At 37.3% G+C, this 22,580-nt stretch overlaps 1 protein-coding gene across 1 annotated transcript; it reads left to right on the top strand.

The window, feature by feature from the left end:
* Positions 1–6,633: 6,633 nt before the first annotated feature.
* On the top strand, positions 6,634–21,722 carry LOC129492086 (alcohol dehydrogenase 1C). The gene is made up of 9 exons (XM_055296936.2): positions 6,634–6,990; positions 10,388–10,489; positions 11,096–11,234; positions 12,979–13,066; positions 13,165–13,384; positions 15,188–15,448; positions 17,511–17,646; positions 18,522–18,660; positions 21,449–21,722. Exons 1-9 carry the CDS (start codon positions 6,973–6,975, stop codon positions 21,471–21,473), a joined length of 1,128 nt encoding a protein of 375 aa, XP_055152911.1. The 5' UTR covers positions 6,634–6,972; the 3' UTR covers positions 21,474–21,722.
* Positions 21,723–22,580: the final 858 nt, after the last annotated feature.

The raw sequence follows: 22,580 nt of genomic DNA on the forward strand, positions 1-22,580 counted from the left end.
CTGACCCCTTGCGCTTCCCGAGTGTGGCAATGCCTCGCCCTGCTTCGGCTCACGCACAGTGCGCTTCACCGACTGTCCTGAACCCACTGTTAGGCACTCCCTAGTGAGATGAAACTGGTACCTCAAGCAGAAATGCAGAAATCACCCGTCTTCTGTGTCGCTGGGGCTGGGAGCTGGAGACCGGAGCTGTTCCTATTCCGCCATCTTGGCTCCACCCCAACTTCTTAGAATTGTATCTCAGGAATTTGCTTAACGTCTTTTATCCTCAGTTTCTTTACAAAGTGTGACTTATGATACTATTTTCCTAAAGAGAATTAAGTTTAAAGATATCAGTAAAGCACTTAATAAAGTAATCACTCAATACATTTTGGCCATTGTTAGTAATATAATGTGATTATCAATGAAAATAATATGATTCTATGGGAAATCACTGTAGATTCTTCATCCTTAAAAAACTATTTTCAATATATAGATGGTTTATTAGTGTCTTGTCACATTATGAAGAAATATCTGAGACTGTGTAATTTATAAAGGAAAGAGATTTAATTAACTCACAGTTCTGCATTGCTGGGGAGGGCTCGGAAGCTTACAGTCATTGTGGAAAGCAAAGGAGAAGCAGACACCTTCTTAAAAAGGTGGCAGGATGGAGTGAGTGCAGCAGGGGAAATGCCAGATGCTTATAAAACCATCAGATCTCTTTAGACTCATTCATCATGAGCACAGCATGGGGGAACCACCCCCACGATCCAATTACCTCCACCTGGTCCCACCCTTGACACATGGGGATCATGGGGATTAAAATTCAAGGTGAGATTTGGGTGGAATCACAGAGTCAAACCAAATCAGATGGTACCCTTCATTTGTATATATTCTTTTATTGTTGAAATTGTGGAAATCATGTCATTTTTTGTTATTTTAAATTATTATATAATATTTTTTCTCCATCATGTTAAAATGATTATTGGCATAGCACTTTCTTATACCAATCTACAATATTTCACTAAACCATTTGCTGAACATTAAGTTTTTTTAGTTTGGTACTCAGAGGAAGCTGCCAGGAATATGTGTACAACTTTGTCTTTTGGCTTTTCTGAGACTATTTCCCAAAAACTTTCACAGGGAGAGATGTGAACAAGCATTTCCAACCACTCTGTATATATGTGTTTTATGAGAGAATTAGGACCAAGTTGGAAAAATATTTTCTAACCCAAGGGTAGAGGAGATAACTTTAACTCTCTCACCAACTTTGGTTTCAATGTCAAAGTGAAATGAAATGAATATTTGTGGTGTTGGATTTGGGTAGATTAAACGTACGGCCCTAGAAGCTTGGACTTTTTGCTCCTTAGCCTGCTTCAACCTCACAATATTTGAAAGATGTTAGACTATGCATCTGTGAGAACAATCCTATATTTTCCGTATCCAAATATATTTAAATAAATATTAACCACATTGTTTTGCCAAGTCGTTTGGCCAATAAAATGAGGAATTTGAAGAGTATTACTTCTGAGCTCCTTGCCAGTTACATTGTTTTTTTTCAAGCCTTGCACAGTGTGGAGCTATCATTCAGGGTAGATACCTGAATGTCTTACTTAAACTCTGTTCTGCCCCACTCCTTTTTTTTAGTGGAAAGAATATGGGCATCAGACAGATGTGACTTGGCATTCTGCCTCTGCCATTTACTAGCTTTGTGACACCTTTGAAGATGGTGTGGCTTTCTACACCTGCATAACCTCAACCCTCTGGTTTTCACTGATTGCTTCACGGCCGGACATCAGACCCAGGTTGGACCCCTGATTCAATTGTGTGATCGAGAGACTCTAGTTAAAAGATAGAAGAATCAGGGCCAGAGTGTATTCAGAAAGAGAAAGAGAAAAAGAGAGAAGCAATGAGGAGAAACAGCCCCTGATGTCCAGTTGCTCAAGATATACCACCCACTTCTTGTCCTTTGATGTTTCTGTGACTGTCTGTTATATTATACTATAAAATTCATTAACACCAGCCTGACTGCAGTTCTGTTCTTGAAGCCAACATCTCTGACTTAAAAAGCACATTCAGAGATCTATAACTTTTGAGCTTCTTTTACCTCATCTATAAAATGAGACTAATAATAATAGTACCTTCCTTGTACGATTGCACTGAGGATTCTATGCAATAATATATGGAAAACTTTGAGTTCTGAAAACATAGTAGGTGCTCAATAAATTATGACCATTAACTTCCTGCAAATTTATGCTTCATAAATAAACCACGAATATATTAGGAATTCAAATTATTTCTGATACCCTACCATGTCTGTCCATCACTCTGTAGACACGCCAATCCAATGAGTCTTTCAAATTTGTTGCAACAAGTTAACTCCTTGATGCTATCCAGACTAAGTAGCTAGACTTCTTTCCTTTACACTGCTCTCCACAAAGTGGGTGAGCAGAGTGATGGCGATTTTCTAGAAGTGATGCCTACTCAATCACCGTAAGACCACAATGAGGAAATGAAAAGCCTTTCTCACCTCTCTGCTAGGTGGAGTAGTGCACGCCTAGTAGGGCTCTCTACACCTGCATAATTGGTGTAGTTAGAAACAGACAATAATGTTGTTCCCTTAACAATTCTAGAAAAATATAGTTTATGTATATATGTTGACAGACTACCTCCAATTGAATAGTTAAATGCATTGTAGTCCTCAAGTCTTGGTAGAAGACTTGAGATTTATTTTTAAAAATCAAACTCGTATTCACTTATATTCATGACATTAAACAAAGAACAATGGAGTGCCCAAGTGAGTTTTTTAGTCTGTGCCAAAGTGATCACTTTTGAGTTTCTAAACATCTTCTCTCTACAAAGCCTTCTTCCTCTAAGTTCTTTGATCAGAATGCCCTCTCCCTGACACAGTACTACCCAGATAGGCTGACATGCTTACCTGTGTGCCTTTTTCCTCCCTAGATTGAGAGCTTCCATTTATGGATAATAATTGTAGCTAATATTTGTTGAAGATTCTCCTGTCTGCCATAGATGCTTTACATGGATTATTTCATTAATTCACTAAACAATCTTTTAAAGAGGTGCTACTATGTCCAGAATTAGTTCCCTCTGGTGGGTTCCTGGTCTCGCTGACTTCAAGAATGAAGCCGTGGACCCTCGCAGTGAGTGTTACGTTCTTAAAGATGGTGTGTCCGGAGTTTTTTCCTTCAGATGTTCAGATGTGTCCGGAGTTTCTTCCTTCTGGTGGGTTTGTGGTCTTGCTGACTTCAGGAGTGAAGCTGCAGACCTTCAAAGTGAGTGTTACAGCTCTTAAAGGTGGCACGTCCAGAGGTGTTCGTTCCTCTTGGTGGGTTCATGGTCTCAGTGACTTCAGGAGTGAATCCACAGACCTTCACAGTGAGTGTTACAGCTATTAGAGTTGGCGCGTCTGGAGTTGCTTGTTCCTCCTGCTGGGTTCGTGGTCTTGCTGGCTTCAGGAGTGAAGCTGCAGAACTTTGCGGTGAGTGTTACAGATCATAAAGGTAGTGTGGACTCAAAGAGTGAGCAGCAGCAAGACTTATTGCAAAGAGCAAAAGAAGAAAGTTTCCATGGCATGGAAGTGGACCCGAGTGTGTTGCTGCTGCTGTCTTGGGTGGCCAGCTTTTATTCCCTTATATGACCCCACCCATATCCTTCTGATTGGTCCATTTTACAGAGTGCTGATTAGTCCATTTTACAGAAAGCTGTAAATTTTACAGGACCATCCTGCTGATTGGTCCATTTTTACAGAGAGCTGATTGGTGCATTTACAAACCTTTAGCTAGACACAGAGTGCTAATTGATGCATTTTTACAGAGTGCTGACTGGTGTGTTTACAAACCTTTACCTAGACACAGAGCACTGATTGGTGCATTTTTACAGAGTGCTGATTGGTGCATTTACAAACCTTTAGCTAGACACAGAGCACTGATTGGTGTGTTTACAATCCTTTAGCTAGACAGAAAAGTTCTCCAAGTCCCCGCCTGACCCAGAAGCCCAGCTGGCTTCACCTCTCAATCCACCCTCTAAACATGACACCCCACTGCTGTTGGGAATTGGGCGATGACTGCTCTAGCTACTTCCTGCTGGATAGGGGCAAAGAAGGGGCCCTGCAGTTGTAGTGTCCTCCAGAGGGGAAATCTTTAAGCCAGTGAAAGGGCCAGGGGGTCGGTCCAGGGGTCCTCAGTAGAAGTTGTTAGTTGAGCTCATTTGGGGTTCCATTTGTAAGACCATCTGTAGCTTGATGGCCCCGATTCTAGAGGAAACAAATTTGACAAGGAGGTTAAAAATACAGGGCCTGAAGGCGAGTAATAGCAAGATGGCAGCCACGGGACCAAGAAAAGGGAGAAGCCATGTTGCCCAACTCCAGAGGATGGTATAAGAGTTTGAAAGGCATTGTCTGATTTCAGAAGCCTTTTCCTGTAAATGCTGGGAGGCATCTCATACTATCCCTGATTGGTTAGTGTAAAAACAACACTCTTCCCCTAAGAAGGTGCAGAGTCCTCCTTTCTCAGCAGTGATGAGGTCTAGGCCTTGGAGTGTCACTGCTGTCAAAGAGTCTATCTGGGATTGTAGAGTAAGGATAGATTTCATTGTTTCTTGTAAACTGTCTGAGAGATCCTTTGAGAGTGTGTGGTAGTAGGATAATACATGTTACGCGGTTAACTTTTAGCAAAATTTACTTTTGTTGAAAAACTTGGAAGTTTGGGATTTCAATTATTCTTTGCTATTAATAAGACCTCGTTCAGTCCATATTAACTTAGAGTTGGTATAGACGGCTCCTTCCTGATACTGTAAGTACTTTAAGGTTTGGTTGAGCACAAACAACTCGCACGTTTGAACAGACCAATTATTAGGCAATTTTCCTAACTCTGCTTCTACAAGAGTTTCCTTATTACTTACTGAATACCCATTGTGTCTTTTTCCCTTAATCACCCGGGAGGAACAATCTATCATCCTGTTCTGAGTTCCTCCTAGATCTGGTAGGACTTTTGTATGGTAATCAATTAAGATTTAGATCCCCTGTTAGGAAACCTGTTGGTTTAAAGATTTTTGATAGGAAGGCTACAGGTTGTCAGTGGCTTCAGTTCTGTTGGGCTATGCTCTTGTTTACACTGACAACAAGGCAGTATTGGAGTGTTATAGGGTTACAGAGAAGACCTTCAATTATCAATTATGGGTTTTAAATTTACCTTGCCTTTTAAAGGAATAGCGTACACTGTTTTTACTACTTCTATCTCTCTTTCTCTTTGACTTCTTCTTTGTCTCTCTCTTTCTGACTCCCTTTTTGTCTGTCTCTCCCTCTCTCTCTTTGACTTTGTCTCTTTCTTTCTCTCTGACTCCCTCTTTGTCTCTCTCTTCCTCTCTCTGTCTCTCTTTCTCTCTTTTTGACTCCCTTTTTGTCTCTGTCTCTTCCTCTCTCTCTTTGACTTTCTGTCTATTGAGAGGTGAAGCCGGCTAGCCTTCTGGGTCAGGTAGGGACTTGGAGAACTTTTCTGTCTAGCTAAAGGATTGTGAACACACCAATCAGTGCTCTGTGTCTAGCTAAAGGTTTGCAAATGCACCAATCAGCACTCTGTAAAAATGCACCAATCAGTGCTCTGTGTCTACCTAAAGTTTTGTAAGCATGCCAATCAGCACTCTGTAAAAACAGACCAATCAGCACTCTGTAAAATGGACCAATCAGTGCTCTGTAAAATGGACCAATCAGCAGGACATGGGCGGAGCCAAATAAGGGAATAAAAGCTGGCCACCCAAGACAGCAGCAGCAACCCACTTTGGTCCCCTTACATGCCATGGAAACTTTCTTCTTTTGCTCTTTGCAATAAATCTTGCTGCTGCTCACTCTTTGGGTCCACACTACCTTTATGAGCTGTAACATTCACCGTGAAGTTCTGCAGCTTCACTCCTGAAGCCAGCAAGACCACGAAGCCACCAGGAGGAACAAACAACTCTGGACATGCCATCTTTAAGAGCTGTAACACTCATTGTGAAGGTCTGCGGATTCACTGCTGAAGTCAGCAAGACCACGAACCCACTGGGAGGAATGAACAACTCTGGACATGTCACCTTTAAGAGCTGTAACACTCACTGCGAAGGTCTGCAGCTTCTGGGCACAATACTATTCATTCTCACCTTAAAGACGAGGAAACTAAGGCAAAGAACAGTCAACTAATAAGTCCAAGTATACAGAGCTGCTAAGGAATAGTCTGCCTGATCCCAAAGGCTATGTCATAACCACTTCCCTATACTGCCTCTCAGCAGAGGTAAAAGTCAAGTTTTATTCATCACTGCCACCCCACCAGCCCCAGCTTAGTGCCTGACACAGGGAGATGCTTAATCAATGCTGATTGTTACTGAGTGGAGTAGAAATGCAAGGCACAGTGAGCCCCTTTGCTGTGACTGATGGGGTGTCTGATTTTCTGCTATAAAGAGAAGGAGAGTGCTGTATCAAACACACTCCTCTGGCTCCTAGCTCTCTCTGTTTCACTTTGTTTATCCCATTTCCCTACTCCTCCTGCTTCATAACTGCACCATGTGGATCCAAAATTGCAGCTTAGTGCAGACAAAGGGAAAACGGAACTCTGAATCACCCCAAAGGGAAAACTGAACTCTGAATTACCCCTGTGGGTTTGAGAGAAGAGAAGCAGGAACTTGAGAGAGGAGGAAGAGAGAAAGTAATTAAAATTTATCGTTTTAACTTAATATTTAACTGAATGATAGCAAAATCTTATCTGAAATTGGAAAAGTCAAGGTTTTGAGTGCTGTTTCAGTGCCGATTTTTTTATGATGTGATAGTCTGAGAAGAATATGATGGGTGTGGCTTGAAAACCTAGATCACGTGTGTAGTTGGAATTGGGTGTTATATGAGCAAACAAAATAAATACCTGTGCAATATACCTGCTTTATGCACTCAAGCAGAGAAGAAAACCACAAGTACTCACCAGTCTCCTGGTCTGCAGAGAAGACAGAATCAATATGAGCACAGCAGGAAAAGTAAGCAAAAAATATATTACTGTTGGTAATATATTCTCTTCAATACTGAACTATAGTGGAAATAGGCTATTCCTAAATACCTTCAAAAAGAATATATAGAATCTGTATCTATTAAGTCTTTATTTCCTACATTAAATAAATTTGCAGTAAAGCGATAGTTTATTCCAAGCTAATCATGACTTATTTGTAAATCTAAAGTTATAAAAGTCTTTAATCAGAAGCTATCTTTATATTAAGAAATCATAATTTAAATGTGTTATTATTTGTATTCATATTTTTTGTGAACACAAGAAAGTTAAGTCTGACAAAACTTTTATGAGAGGAATTTGACTGAGAAGATTTTGAAATCTACTTTTAACCTTACTATAAAATAACTTACAAAATACTCGTTGATGTCACAGCATTAGAATCATCAAGGTTAAGCAAGACATCATATGCAAATTCCGTTTAAAGGGGGCCCATTATGACACAATTCAGACAATTTCCACAGAAATCTTATGGAACAGTGTCTCCCCTATATAAGTCAATATGATCTTACAGAAAAATAATAATGCAATTTGAATCACTTATTAGCACTCAGAGCACAAATATTTGTTTTTTTCTTCTATAAATTTATACTTATTTTTTCAATGTGTTTACAGGTGCACAGAAATGCATGTAGTCATTCAATATAATCAATTGATATTATTAATTGCCTAATTTAAAAAAAACCTGCACAACTATTTCCAGCCATTTGTTGTGCTAGGAGTGTATCACACAATAAAATATCTCACTATGATAATTCAGTTTAAAGGTTCTGAGGCTTATCTCTACGCTGTGGTGCGACAAAACAGGCTCATATCAATAAGACTGGTTGGAAATCACATGAGCGGCCCATTGGTACTGTTCTTACACCACTTCACTTTACTTTCATTCATTGTTGATTAATATTTACATTCCTCATAGAAAATAATTAGAAAAAAGAAAATTTAAATTTACCATTTACTAAACTCGACTTAAAAGAAATAATGAGTTCACAGAGCAAAAGTATAAGCCAATCATATTAATGAAAATAATAACTGATGAAATAGATAATTAATCCTCCCCTCTTGAGTGCAACATCAGTAACAGCTTTTTGACAGCATTTCATTTATGTTTCCCCGTCCTGCATTTTATTTTCCTCAATCCTAAATTGTGACAATACTAATGTTTATTTCAAAAGGTAGCTGTGAGAATTCAATAAATTAATAGTGAAAAGCACTTAGAATAGTACCTGGTAAATAAAAATAAGTCAATAAATATTAGCCACTATTATTGTTGTTGCCATTTAACTTTTTGATATTTACTACCACGGAGTACTGAAAACGTGAGGCTACATTAATTTTTTCGTTTGTTTTTTTGGAGAAGGAGTATCTTTCTATTTTCCAGGCTGGAGTGCAATGGTGATCTTGGCTCACTGCAACCTCTGCCTCCCGGGTTCAAGTGATTCTCCTGCCTCAGCCTCCCAAGTAGCTGAGATTACAGGCGCATGCCACCATACTTGGCTAATTAGCATTTTTAATAGAGACAGGGTTTCACCATGTTGGTCAGGCTGGTCTCCAACTCCTGACTTCAGGTGATCCGCCCACCTCAGCCTCCCAAGGCGCTGGGATTAAAGGGGTAGGCAACCGCGCCTGGTCTGATCTTTATTCTCTGGACAGCCAGCTTTGAGACTTCAGGAAAATTATTCAATCACTGAGTCAGTTGGTCCTCAATTATTTCAGATGTAGTAAGACCAATAATTCAATAGTACTGTCCTGATAGCATCCTTTTTAGGTTTAAAAGTAATACATGTTGTTTACAACAGCACAATTTGCAATTGCAAAAATATGGAAACATCCTAAATGCCCATCAACCAACGAGTGGATAAAGAGAATGTGGGATATGTACACCATGAGATACTACTCAGCCATAAAATGGAACAAAATAATGGCCTTTGCAGCCAGTTGGATGAAGCTGGAGGCCATTATTTTAAGTGAAGTAACTCAGGAATGGAAAACCAAATACCATATGGTCTCACTTATGAGTGAGAGCTAAGCTATGAGGATACAAAGGCATAAGAATGATATAGTGGACTTTGGTTAGGGATAAAAGACTACACATTAGGTACAGTGTACACTGCTCGGGTGACAGGTGCAGCAAATCTCAGAAATTACCACTAAAGAACTTATCCATGTAATCAAAAACCACCTGCACCCCAAAAACTGTTGAAATTAAAAATAAACAAATTTTAAAAATAAAAATAGTGCATGTAACTCACTCAGCACAAGCCACAATGCACCTGTCACATCATAGGCACCTGACAATCAGAAACTCCTACTATTAGAACTTTATTTCCAAGTATTCTGATATTTATTTTGGCATGGACCACATTGAAAATCCTGCAAAGTTGAAGGATTTGACAAATGAATAATGAAAATTAATTGGCAGAAGATGAAATTTCAATTGAATTTTTATTATATTTGCAATTATGTTGATTCTCTATAGAAAGAGCTCTGTGAATTGTACATGCTTTACCACAATAAAGATGGGTTTTACAGTACACTGCCAAGCACTGGAAATATGTGATCAGCTTTTATTTTTAAGGACATCTGTGGATAAGCTTGCTAGATAGAAACTCAAATACACAGTTTCTCCAGTTTTTAAATACATGCGTGTGGTCTGAATGCACACACACACACACACACACAAACACACATACACAACGCCAACCCTAACGTCTGTAATTTTGGGCTCAAATCTAAGCTGGAAGTAGTCTCTGCACATAAATTAGATGACAAAACAGGCTGCCAAAGCTAAGTTTCAAATGGGTGTTTGAGACAATTTTCTCTCTTCCACAGAAGTGGAGAGAGAAAATTAAAAGAGGACAATAGGCAAATAGAGAAAGAGACATCATCCTACGCAGGAAGGTAAATGTATAACTGTTTTTATGGAGTCAGATCCTTTTGGCCTAAGCAGAAAATTGAGCAAGAAAGCAGTGTATTTTGGACAGGCACTGACTCTGTCAGCAAAGTAAAGGTGACTTAGAACATGTACCAGCCAATTGTTGTGGGTAAACAGGTGTCTTCAGGACAGCGTTAGAAAATATCAGGATTAAACATCTTTGGAGAAAAAAAAAGCCAAAAGAATAGCCTAAATGAATATATTCCATTTTATCTAAGTGCCTTATTGTACTTAACTCTGTTTATCTTTCCTTATGTTATTGCTTTTTTAAAAGATACTCTTATTCTCTTTATAAACCAGAGGACTTCATTTCTATGCAACACCTGTTAGGCGCCAGATATGAGACTCAATGTTGCATGTACAAAGATGAAAAGACACAATTTCTGACTGCAAGAGTGGGAAAACACTGGTACCATCTCTCTGTTTGATGTTCTAGGTAATCAAATGCAAAGCAGCTGTGCTATGGGAGGTAAAGAAACCCTTTTCCATTGAGGAGGTAGAGGTTGCACCTCCTAAGGCTCATGAAGTTCGCATTAAGGTGAAATACTTTTTCCATTTGTATTTAATTTTAAGTTTAAAAAATTCTGAAAATATTAAAAATAGAAACATCCAAAATCCGCTAGAGGTATTTTTTATATAATTATCCAGAAAATAAAATTACATTTGTTGTCAAGGAAAGTATAAATATAAATTGTTAAATTTTTTTAAAGTGGGCAACAGTACATGACATATAACTCCAGTGAAATATAAAAGAATTTATGGGTTTGTACAGAAAAAAATGTAAAGGGATATATATATTAAGACTTCACAATCAATTTGCATTAGATATTTTCTTGGTGTTAATTTGCAATTTCTACTTCTTTTTCTTTTAACTATGCATTCTTCTATATTATACAAGACAAATATTTTAGGATCGATTATTTCACAGATTATTCTAAATTGTTCAAGAGAGAAAGACAGAGGAAGGTTTTAGACAGGATAACCTTGGAGATAAACTGAATCTTTCATATTTGGGAATAGTAGGGATTATCAGCAAAACCCTTGAAAATATTTTAGAATAACAATTTTAGAAAATTGGGTTTGTTAAGTCCATCTGACAGTCATAATCTTTTCTGAATCTAAACATCTTCTCTTTATTCTGTAGATGGTGGCCGTAGGAATCTGTCGTTCAGATGACCACGTGGTTAGTGGTAGCATGGTGACCCCCCTTCCTGTGATTTTAGGCCATGAGGCAGCCGGCATCGTGGAGAGTATTGGAGAAGGAGTGACTACAGTCAAACCAGGTACAGGATTCACACTCAGGGACATGCCTTGGTTCACCATCACAAGGTTAGTCAGCCTGGATGAGGAAACCGAGGCAATGAAAGACGAAAGGGCTTGCACAAGGTCACAGGGCAGCTGGGACTTCAGGGGTTTCCTCCTTCCCTCTCTGCTTGCCTGACTCAAGCATGTATGGCTTCAGGCACACATGCGTGTATTCTACCCTTCAACCATTATGTACTATCTACTAGATGCCAGGCACTAGGTTAGAGCCTGGAGATATATGAGGATCAAAACAGACACAGTGCCTACTAGTGTGGAATTCATAATCTAGTAACTTCCATGTTAGTGTTAGCTGAACACTGTCTTCTGTAAGGGCCCAAAAAACTATAAATGGGAGGAGAGAAAAAAACATAAGTATGGACACTGTTCTGTGCTGAGTTCACAAAATGGAGGCTACACGGCTATGGCTGAATAAACATGACCTTTCCTTAGGTGACCTATGCAGCTCTTTCACCAATTTCCTCTTTCAACATGGTCTCTTTTCCTGAGCATGGAATCAATGAAACAGACTAGGTGAAAGGAAATGAAAGAAACATAGCAGGAGCCGTCCATCATCAACAATGTCTGCCTTATTACCTTCAGCCATGCTTAAATGTGACTGATTATGGATTACTAATTATTTTATCTTCAATATTTATTTTACCTAATCTTATTAGGTATTAATAGAAATATTTCTATATTAATTAAGGATGAATAACATTTCCATACCATCATTTCCATATAAACTTTACCTATAAAATGTTATGCACCAATCATTTTTCTTGGTCTTGTGAAATAGACAGAATAGGTGATTAAAAATAAAATTTGTCTTTAACTCTGAAGAATCACTTTAGCCAGTGGATTTGACCTGTCCACTTACCAAGTACTAATTTAGACTGTGAAAAGAAAATAATAAAATAAACTGTCCAATTTGAGTTTTAGCTCTCACTATTTCCTTTACTCAGAAAAAAATTAATAACAAAATGACTGCCTTATTTCTCACCCCTCCTCCCTCCACCATAACAGTAAAAATAGATAATTCACAAATTACCAGCTAAAAACACTTGAAAGTCAATTCTTATCCTAAAAAAAAGTGTCTAACTTATTGTGGAGGGTAGAAATTTTCAGATGAATTTCTGTAATTCTTCTTTGTCCTATTTTTGTTAGTTTTCCTCAAAAAAGAACTAAGATCTTTTTGAAAACACTCATTTTATAATAAAGATAAACCTAGTCTCTTTGAAAAGCCAAGACCTATGTTAAAAATCTCATTTTTGTTGTAAATCAAATTCTTACAAAATACCAGATCTTCCCAACATCTACTGGGACTAAAATAGGCTACTTTCAACTAAAATTTATATTTATACTTACAGCAAAAATATTTAATTAAGATTTAATTAGACAAGGATTACATAAATTATATCTGCAAAGCCTCCAGGATAAATTAGTGCACTGCATAAAAGTTTATTAATACAGTTGATGGAATTTTTTTAATCCATCTTGTTTCTCACACTTGCATTTTCTCTTTAGGATTCTTCCGGCACTTATAAACCCAAATTAAAAAACAAGGCCTTGGCAGGAAATGACAAATGACATAGTTGTGACTAGACCCTATTTCTTAGAAACTTTTCAGATACATGATTCTAATCTATACATGTGAGCTTTAAGTTTTTGCTCTATTAATTCCTGCATAGAAATTTAAGAAAAATTTGTTTTATTCCTCTCCAGGTGATAAAGTCATCCCGCTCTTTACTCCTCAGTGTGGAAAATGCAGAGTTTGTAAAAACCCAGAAAGCAACTACTGCTTGAAAAATGAGTAAGTTTCTGATGCTTTCTTTGCACAGACTTTGAGTTTGCACATTAGTTTATGCTCCTGTCTCATGCCTTTGTGTGTCTGTGTATTGCACTGCCCAGTTTAGGCAATCCTCGGGGGACCCTGCAGGATGGCACCAGGAGGTTTACCTGCAGGGGGAAGCCCATCCACCACTTCGTCGGTGTCAGCACCTTCTCCCAGTACACGGTGGTAGATGAGAATGCAGTGGCCAAAATTGATGCAGCCTCACCCCTGGAGAAAGTCTGCCTCATTGGCTGTGGATTTTCGACTGGTTATGGGTCTGCAGTCAAAGTTGCCAAGGTAGAAATGACAATGGATGATAAAACCGGTTACACGCAGACTGTCAGGAACCAAAAGGGAAGCAATTTCTTGCAAGACTCAGAAATTATTTTTGTAGATTTGAAGTGTCAATTAAGAGTAGAAAAACAACCCAGAAAGAATTGAGAGCACAGGCTAGAAATTTCACCAATTTATCACAGATAAAAAGTTGTTAAGAAAATGTAAAGATGTCATTTTCAATAATTTTTCTTCTGAATTAGCTGTTTATGGGATCATGAAATTTTAGGTCTGTGAACTAACTCATGTAGTAATTCATTCAACAATTGGAGAGCACCTATACATGCCTCAGGCACCACAGATTCTGCTAGGCTCTGACAGCAAAAGTAAATGAAATGAAGCGTCTGCCCTTGAGGACCATCTAGTCTGTGGATCCTCTGCTCCCAGAATTAGGATCAACAGTAGAGTCCAAAACCTTACCTGATGCACTTCCAAACCAAGGCTCACCCACTCTGTGGATTCTTAGAAGAAAAGTTATGAAGCTTCAGTGATGTGTAATTCACTCATTATGACATTTCACTGCTAAAACTATCTTCCCTGGTATGAACACACACATATACTTCAGAAGTGGTAAATTTCAAGCAGAAATTCTTTAAAGGCTCCTCATCTGAGTAGGCTGAAAATCTAGTAGTATGCTTCATTTTATGAAACCAAGGTCCAGAGATATAAAGATATTTGCCCCAAATCTCACTTCTGCTCAATATGAGCGCTAAGACCAAAATATCTTTTACACATCTCCTGCTGAATCTTAAATCACAATCCATAATTATTAGCACTTTTAAACCACAGTCACAAACAAGCCTTGTATTTTTCTAAGTAAGGTAAAGGTGGTGTTGTCCCCCATAGTATTGAATAACACTTCGTGAATGAATGAGTGCAAAAGACACCCTTAAGGGAATATAAGAATGAGATTATTTGGAACAGGAGCAGCATGTTACCCAAAACGAAGGCTGACTGTGGGAGACTAGGTTTAATAAATAACCACTAGCCAATTTAAACAATTTGGAGGACATCTTTTCCAAATTTCGGTGACTTTAGCACTTACTCCCTTGTTCAATTGCCTCATCTATTTTAATGAGTAGTCTAAGTGAGCCTACCCAAGAACAGAAGCTGAGGATACTCATAAGAACAGATTTTATTTATTATTAAAATATAGACTGTTTCATTGCTGTGTTGTTCACTAGTGTATTTTTTAAAGCAGGGATATACTGGTCACGACTACTGAACAAAAATGAACAAAGGAGTTAACTATTGAGAGTTTAAGTGGAATAGTTTTCAGTCTCCTGGAGTAGCCTTTTCCACTTATTTTATTTTCCAAATATTGCCTTGGTGTATGTATGAGATACTGAAGCTGGCTATCAAGGGATTTCAGCAATTGAGAGTCCCTACAAGATTGTAATCACTGCCATCTGGATCTCAAAGATCATCCGGTCCCCTGGTTCCCAGCCTGACCCATTGGAATCCCTTGGGGACTTAGTTCCACCTGCAGAGATTCTCATTTAATTGGCATGGGCTATGACCTGGACTGTGGGATGTTTTTAAAGCTCCCCAGATGAATCTAATATGCAGCAGTTTCAGAACTACTCAACTAGTTCAACCCCTTGAATTTAAACATGAGGCATTTCAAGCCAAAACAGGTTTCAATAACAGGTTAGACAGAAGAGTCTAAGTAGTTCTTGATAACACACAAGACATGGCACTTTATAAAGCTTAAGCAATCTCTACCAAACTTTATTTAATTCATTTTTGCATTTTCTGAAAACATAGGTCACCCCAGGGTCTACCTGTGCTGTGTTTGGCCTGGGAGGGGTCGGCCTATCTGTTGTTATGGGCTGTAAAGCAGCTGGAGCGGCCAGAATCATTGCGGTGGACATCAACAAGGACAAATTTGCAAAGGCCAAAGAGTTGGGTGCCACTGAATGCATCAACCCTCAAGACTACAAGAAACCCATCCAGGAGGTGCTAAAGGAAATGACTGATGGAGGTGTGGATTTTTCGTTTGAAGTCATTGGTCGGCTTGACACCATGGTATGTTCCATGACATGCCCTGAGATTTCTGCCTCTGCAACCTGGAAGATGCATTTAGGCAGTAGAATATACGTATTATGTATAAAGGATATTTTTAATGATGAATGGAAATTTCCATCATCTTTTTGTTACCTGGCTTGTTTAATTTATTCTTATGAGAAATCTTCCATTCGATCAGCTAAGCAAACCTGTCTCAAGTCATATTTCCTCTTGAGAAAAGATAAAGGGCTTGTTTTTCTTAACACAGCCACTACAAATATACTTTATTAATTTTTAGTTTAAAATGCAAACTTAAATATATATAAATAATATAAATCATTTTCTCAAATTAAAAAGTTTTATTTTTCTTTTACATTCTTAACAAAAATATTTTAACAATTTTATGTATGCTCTTAATGAATTCCAAACTTTTTGACATAGTATTCTTTGGTCAAAAGAAATGAGCAATTTTAGACCAACTATTATTTTATTAACAGAAAATATGCCCTAAGGAAAGTGACTGCTTTAATACATTGCTATATTTTATCACAGAAACTGGACAGTGCCTGGCACAAAACTGGTACCCAGTACTACTTGGACTGAATACTTTAAATAAAGTCAAAAGATTTTACCACCCTCAAAACTTAAGAGCTACATATCTCATGGCATTGTTTATGAAACACATGAGACAATGCATGTAAAATACTTTGCACAATATAACCCATCATGTGGTTAGTTTCCAATAAGTGTCAGCTGCCCCCTTTTTTATTTTATTTTATTTTTTTGAGACAGGGTCTCACTCTGTCACCAGGCTGGAGTGCAGTGATATGATTATAGCTCACTGCAGCCTTAACCTCCTGGGCTTAAGCGAGTCTCCTACCTCAGCCTCCAAAAATGCTGAGTACAGACATGAGCAACCATGCCGAGCCTCAGTTGGCATTACTGATATGAAATACTATTTCCAATCTTGCAGTGCTTATGTCATCTTTGAATTATTACATGATATTACTTTCAAACAGTTACAAATATCAAAGGCAACGGGAAACATATCTCTAGCTATATTTTACCTACCCAGAATTATCTAGACTCCTACTGAAAAAGTCTCCAGAAACCAAAAAGTTTCCATTGCTGATGTTTTCTAGAAGGTCCAGCAGTGTGGGTAACAGGGAGCAGCACCCTGAGATCAAAGTTCCCAGCAGCCTTGACCTGGGACAAATGCCACAGAGGAATAAAGTGTCAAGAGAATCCAATTTTTTCCAGGGCTATAGCTTTTCTCCTAATGTTCTTTTTCTATATCTTCCTCCATTTTCTCATGTGGAACTGGAGTGTACCTTATCTCAAGACACCAAATATCTGACAGCCACATATTCTGAGGATGTCGGTCTCCCAAAGGTCAGAATCCAAAATCAAAGAACTAATCATTATATACCTAGAGGGATCCTAAACCATTTTCTAACTACAGAACATGTTCCAAAAGCTGACTGGAAAATATTTTCTGAACTGTCTTTTGAGGTTCCCAAATAGTCAATGTAGTTTAATGTAAAACCAATATACATTTGGGGAGGTAAAAACAATGTTTAAAACATGTCCACTTGAGAAATGGACATAGGAATCTGTTAATAAGGGAGGCTATCAAGTGGACGAGACTAATTTTGGTGATATACTCATTTATCTTGTTCACCATCAACATATCTGATTCAAAGTATTGGGTTCAAAATATCTATGTAATAAATCAATGAAAAATGAACCAACTCACAGATTGCCTAAGAATGATGTACACTTGTACAAGGAACAGGACTTTATTATGTTTGTAATGATGTTTCCCTCTTTATTCCTTTATTAGGAAGAACTAAGGGCACACCAATTTATTCGTCCATGCTTTCGTTCAAAAACCATTTTCTGGGCATTTCCTACATCCACAGCACTATCCTACGCAAAGAAAGGGGGACTGAAGGAGCAAAAGACATGATCTCTTCCCTCTACACACTCACAATCCAGCTAAGCCTATTACATGATATTGTGCATTATGAGTATGAACTATGCCACTCCACGTTAAGGATACTAAATGTTCACTTTATTCCAGATGGCTTCCCTGTTATGTTGTCATGAGGCATGTGGCACAAGTGTCATCGTAGGGGTACCTCCTGATTCCCAGAACCTCTCAGTAAACCCTATGCTGCTACTGACTGGACGCACCTGGAAAGGAGCTATTTTTGGAGGTATGTAGTTAGGCTTCAGAGCCAAATTCTCATTAATCTAAGAATTTCTCTCCTTTTATGAGTGACAAGGCAAGTTTTTGAAAAGCAATGAAATTAAAAATAAATTAAAATTTCTTTTCTATCTATAGTCTTCAATAATACAGAACTTTTCTTTTTTTTTTTTTTTTTTTTTTTTTTGGTGATGAAGTATTGCTCTGTCACACAAGGTAGAGTGCAGTGGCGCAATCTTGACTCACTGCAACCTCCACCTTGCAGGTTCAAGTGATTCTCCTATCTCAACCTCCAGAGTAGCTGGGATTACAGGCATGCACCACTACGCCCAGCTAATTTTTTTTGGTAGAGATGAGTTTTCACTATGTTGGCCAAGCTGGTCTCGAACTCCTGACCTCAAATGATCTGCCCACTTTGGCCTCCCAACGTGCTCATGCTGGGATTACAGGCGTGTGCCATCGTGCCTAGCCCCAAGATAGACTTTTCTGATGTCACTATTAACCAGGACTTTCATCTCCACCTCTTTTTGTACTTGTGACTGCGTAAGGCAAGGAAATTTCTAGTAGGCCATGGAAATATATAACAATAAACCATATCCACACAAAAATCTAGACAACTAATAAATTTGCTCTTAACCTTGGGCATAACATCTGTACTATAATTTCTCTGTGAGAGAGAGAATAACTAAGGACCCTTGTTTATCTGTGATTTTTTTTTAAGTCAAAGCACTGTAAAAGCATATTGAAGTACTCTATCTCTTCTTATCCTCAGTTATAGCAGTCTGGAATGCAGCACCTTTTCTAAACTTTCATTTATTTGGAAAATCTTCTCTTCAGTTCTCCTACTTACCCTGGTTGAATCTAACAATATTTTCTTCTTTTCAGGCTTTAAGAGTAAAGAATCTGTCCCCAAACTTGTGGCTGAATTTATGGCTAAGAAGTTTTCACTGGATGCATTAATAACAAACGTTTTACCTTTTGAAAAAATAAATGAAGGATTTGACCTGCTTCGCTCTGGAAAGAGGTAGATTTTAAGTTGTTTTTTTGTTTTGCTTTGTATTCTACAGTAGCGGGCGGAGGGGGGTGGTGTCTAGCAGAGAATGAAAAGGTGGAAGGATGAGAAAAAATTCGAGTGCCTTGGTTTTCCATTGCCAGTTCAATCTTTGCATGGAGCACATGTAAGGTAATACTGTGAGAAGCTAAAAACAGTTGCTTTGCATTTTCTATTCTGCTGAAGCCAAATTATGTTGATTACAGCATATCTGAATGATCCGAGTCACTCAGCCTTCTTTAAAAGAGAACACTCACTTTGGCCCCCATCCCCCTCCAAAAAAAGTTTAAACAACCATAATTATAACACAGAATCACTGACACCTCCGCCTGTCATATAAGTAAGTGTGACATCTAATGGTTGTATATTAAAATTATTTTCAGGACATCCTCAGCATATTCATTGTGGGAGTAGGTGGAACTACATTGGGATTGATTTCTAAGTAGATACTACTAGATTTTCCTTTTTCTTTTCTTTTTTTTTTTGCAGTTTAGAAAAAAAATTTTACAAAGAAAAGTTGTTGTAAAAGAGAAGGGTACTAAAACCTATTTTAAATGTTGGTCTTACATTTTCTCTAAGTCTTAGAAAAATAAGCCAATTCTATTTCCTACCTCTAACATTTACACTTACAATCACCTAATATAATGAACTTTGTCACTTGCATTTATATGAGACACAACTGGAAACAGGCAGTTATATCTAACCTCTGCCTTCTAGCTCCAGAGTCTGAGATTTTTCTGCTATCCCACACTTATTTTCATGAGATTTTCAACTTCAAACAGTGTTTCTTTGAAACTCACAAAACTATCATACTAGATACTTTATTCGACAAATATTCTTGAGGAAGGAAAGAAAATAGCACCCACAGAGCACCAGCTGTTCTACTAAGTGTCTTACTTGCATTTTCTCATGTGATTCCCAAACAATGCTCAGTGTCAGTCTCAATCTCACTATCTTAGAGAAGAGAAAACTAAGAAGCAGAGAAGGCATGACTTGGTCAAAATCATCAGGTGGTAGGAAGGGGAGCCAGAATTCAAAGGAAGATCTTGTTGTTAGCAAATCTATTCACTTTCTATTAAACCACATCACCCCTCAAGAGTACATATACATACATATATATATATATATATATATATATATGGAAAACAGTATTCATCAAAGGTTAATTATCATTGTCATTATTATTATCATTGACATCATCATAGATTGATAAGATGATGGCAAATAGAGATGACCAAAACCAGAGGACACTATTGAGCAACAAAAGAAGTCATGAAGCATGCCTAAATTCACTTTACAAGAATGTCATATAGTAATATGCATATGTAAATAAAATCTTATCAATACGCAAAGATTAAAAATTGTGATATCAATATTGGTAAGAGTAAGGTGACTTGGACACTTTCATATACTTTCAATAGTAATTGATACATCCTTTTGGGAAAGCAATTTGGTAATTTGTATCAGAAACCTCCAAAAAAAACCTAGATCCTTTGTTCCAGCAATACCATTTCTAGAAATCTATTCTATAGAAATAATCAACTCAAACATACATACATGTTTATGCATGTTTACTTGTTATTAGTAATATCAATATTTAGAAACATTCAAAAAGTCCAACATTAAGAATATGATTTAATAAATCCCAACCGTTAGAAATGAAAAAAAGACTTCATTGGCAAATTCTTAAAATGTAATTTTAAACTCATAAAATAAATCATATAAATTGTATTTATAAGATGATCCCAAATTTTCAAAAAGGACATTAGAAAATGTATCTGTGTCTAGAAAAAGTTGATAGAATTCAAGAAAACATTGACCATGATTACTCTGAGGTTGTAAGATTACAGATTTTTTTTTTACTGGCTTCTTCTGTCCTGTGTTCTCTAAATTATGTGCATATATTTTTCTTATATGTATACATACATACACACACCACACACACACTATATATATATAAAATTCTCAGTCGCAAAGATCATCTTTTCTTAAAAGTATGCATCAAAAGTAGGTTTATAGAAAGGGCATTAATTCTAGTATAAATGTTACATTTCTAATCTTCACAAGAATGAAGTATCTTAGAATTAATACAAATCAACTTCATTCTCTACTTCTAAGAATCCTTAAACATCTCTGTATCAAAGGTTTATTAAACCTCCAGCATGGTCCTAACTTTATTAAATTATCAGTTCTTTCAGGCAAGGTATCTATCATCTTATAATTTGTGCAAATTTGTATTTGGGTTTGAATCCCAACACGCTATACTAGACGTGCGACCAGAGCAAGTTACAAATATTTCTAAGTCTCAGTTTTTATCATCTCTAAATGGAAATAATATGGAAATCAACTCCCTATTGTCATTGTTTAGGTTGAGATTTAAGTGAAAAAAATGCATGAAGCATGTGACAAGTAGCAAAAACTTATTGCATGTTATTACCTATTGTTTTATATTCCGTATTTTACCAGGAACGTGGGCACGCAAAAATGATTTTTTGAAGACGCTAATGTAGAACTGAAGTCTAAATGACAGGCATACTCAGGAGGTTTTGAGTGAGCTTAAGATTGAAGAAAACACAAGAGAAAACCAAAAAACATGAACTTCCTTTCACTTGACTTGACCCAAATGCATAGGGATGGGAATGGAGTGGCTGAGAACACAGACAGATTTTCACTAAGTCACCTCAAATGCTCCTTGGACTCTCACATGGAAGCATGTGGGTTGTCTAAATGTTAACACAATGTCTCTTCTTTCCTATTGCAGTATCCGTACCGTCCTGACGTTTTGAAACAATACAGATGCCTTCCCTTGTAGCAGTTTTCAGCCTCCTCTACCCTACATGATCTGGAGCAACAGCTAGGAAATATCATTAATTCTGCTCTTCAGAGATGTTAAAAATAAATTACACGTGGGAGCTTTCCAAAGAAATGGAAATTGATTGGAAATTATTTGTCAAGCAAATGTTTAAAATCCAAATGAGAACTAAATAAAGTGTTGAACATCAACTGGGGAATTGAAGCCAATAAACCTTCCTTCTTAACCTTTCGACTTGTGTGCCATCTTTGCCATTGAGGAAAAATATTTCCTGTAACTTCTTGCATTTTTGATATCTTCATAATTTTCAGTCATTGAATCCAGTGGAGGGGACCATTCACTTGTCCTGAATATACACATGCTGGGCTACTGTGCTTGAAGTCTTCTATCTCAATTTTCACTGTCTGCATTTTCCTTTTTTTAATAAAATGTACCAAATCCCTAGGGTAAAAACTACAGTATGGTAAAGAATAGACCAAAATTTATAAGTGAAGAAGATCCAGAAGTTCTAAATCCAGGATTTTAATTAGTAACTCAAATAAAATATCACATATTTTCATACAATGAAGGGAAGTGTTTTTATTGCTTTTATGCTATTTGTTTACAGTGAAAATATAACTGATTTTTAAAAATAAAAGCAGATTTTGTGCTTCATGTGACAAACTTAGGTTCAGACACTAAATGTGAAAACTGAACTATTCCTAGAATCATGTTCCAAAAATCTGTAATTTTTGCTCATGAAAGTGCTTCATTAGCTAAACAGTCTTAGGTTATGATTCCAATTGACTGAAAATGAAGCATAAAGTAATTTAAAGTATTATGGTGGCTTTATATGTAGATATCTGGTGGCAAATGCTGTGAACACAGAGTGTAAAATTGGTAACTAAGAAATGGCAAAAACACCTAAAGCAATGTGTTTTCCAAGTAGACACACACACACAAATGTATATTTGTGCAAAATTGTTTTTAATCTAGAACTTTCCTATTAACTACCATGTCTTACATCAAGTCTATGATCCTAGAATTAGTTTAATACTTTGAATATGTAAAGGCCTGTGGTGGCCATTTGTTAATGCTTTTC

Source organism: Symphalangus syndactylus, chromosome 10, assembly GCF_028878055.3.
Source record: "Symphalangus syndactylus isolate Jambi chromosome 10, NHGRI_mSymSyn1-v2.1_pri, whole genome shotgun sequence".
NCBI lineage: Eukaryota > Metazoa > Chordata > Mammalia > Primates > Hylobatidae > Symphalangus > Symphalangus syndactylus.

What these genes read in the sequence shown, in the direction of transcription:
- LOC129492086 (XM_055296936.2), top strand. An exon ending in AGTGACTACAGTCAAACCAG is followed by an intron (nt 11,235 to 12,978) that starts GTACAGGATTCA and finishes ATTCCTCTCCAG; the next exon opens with GTGATAAAGTCATCCCGCTC. An exon ending in CTGCTTCGCTCTGGAAAGAG is followed by an intron (nt 18,661 to 21,448) that starts GTAGATTTTAAG and finishes TTCCTATTGCAG; the next exon opens with TATCCGTACCGTCCTGACGT.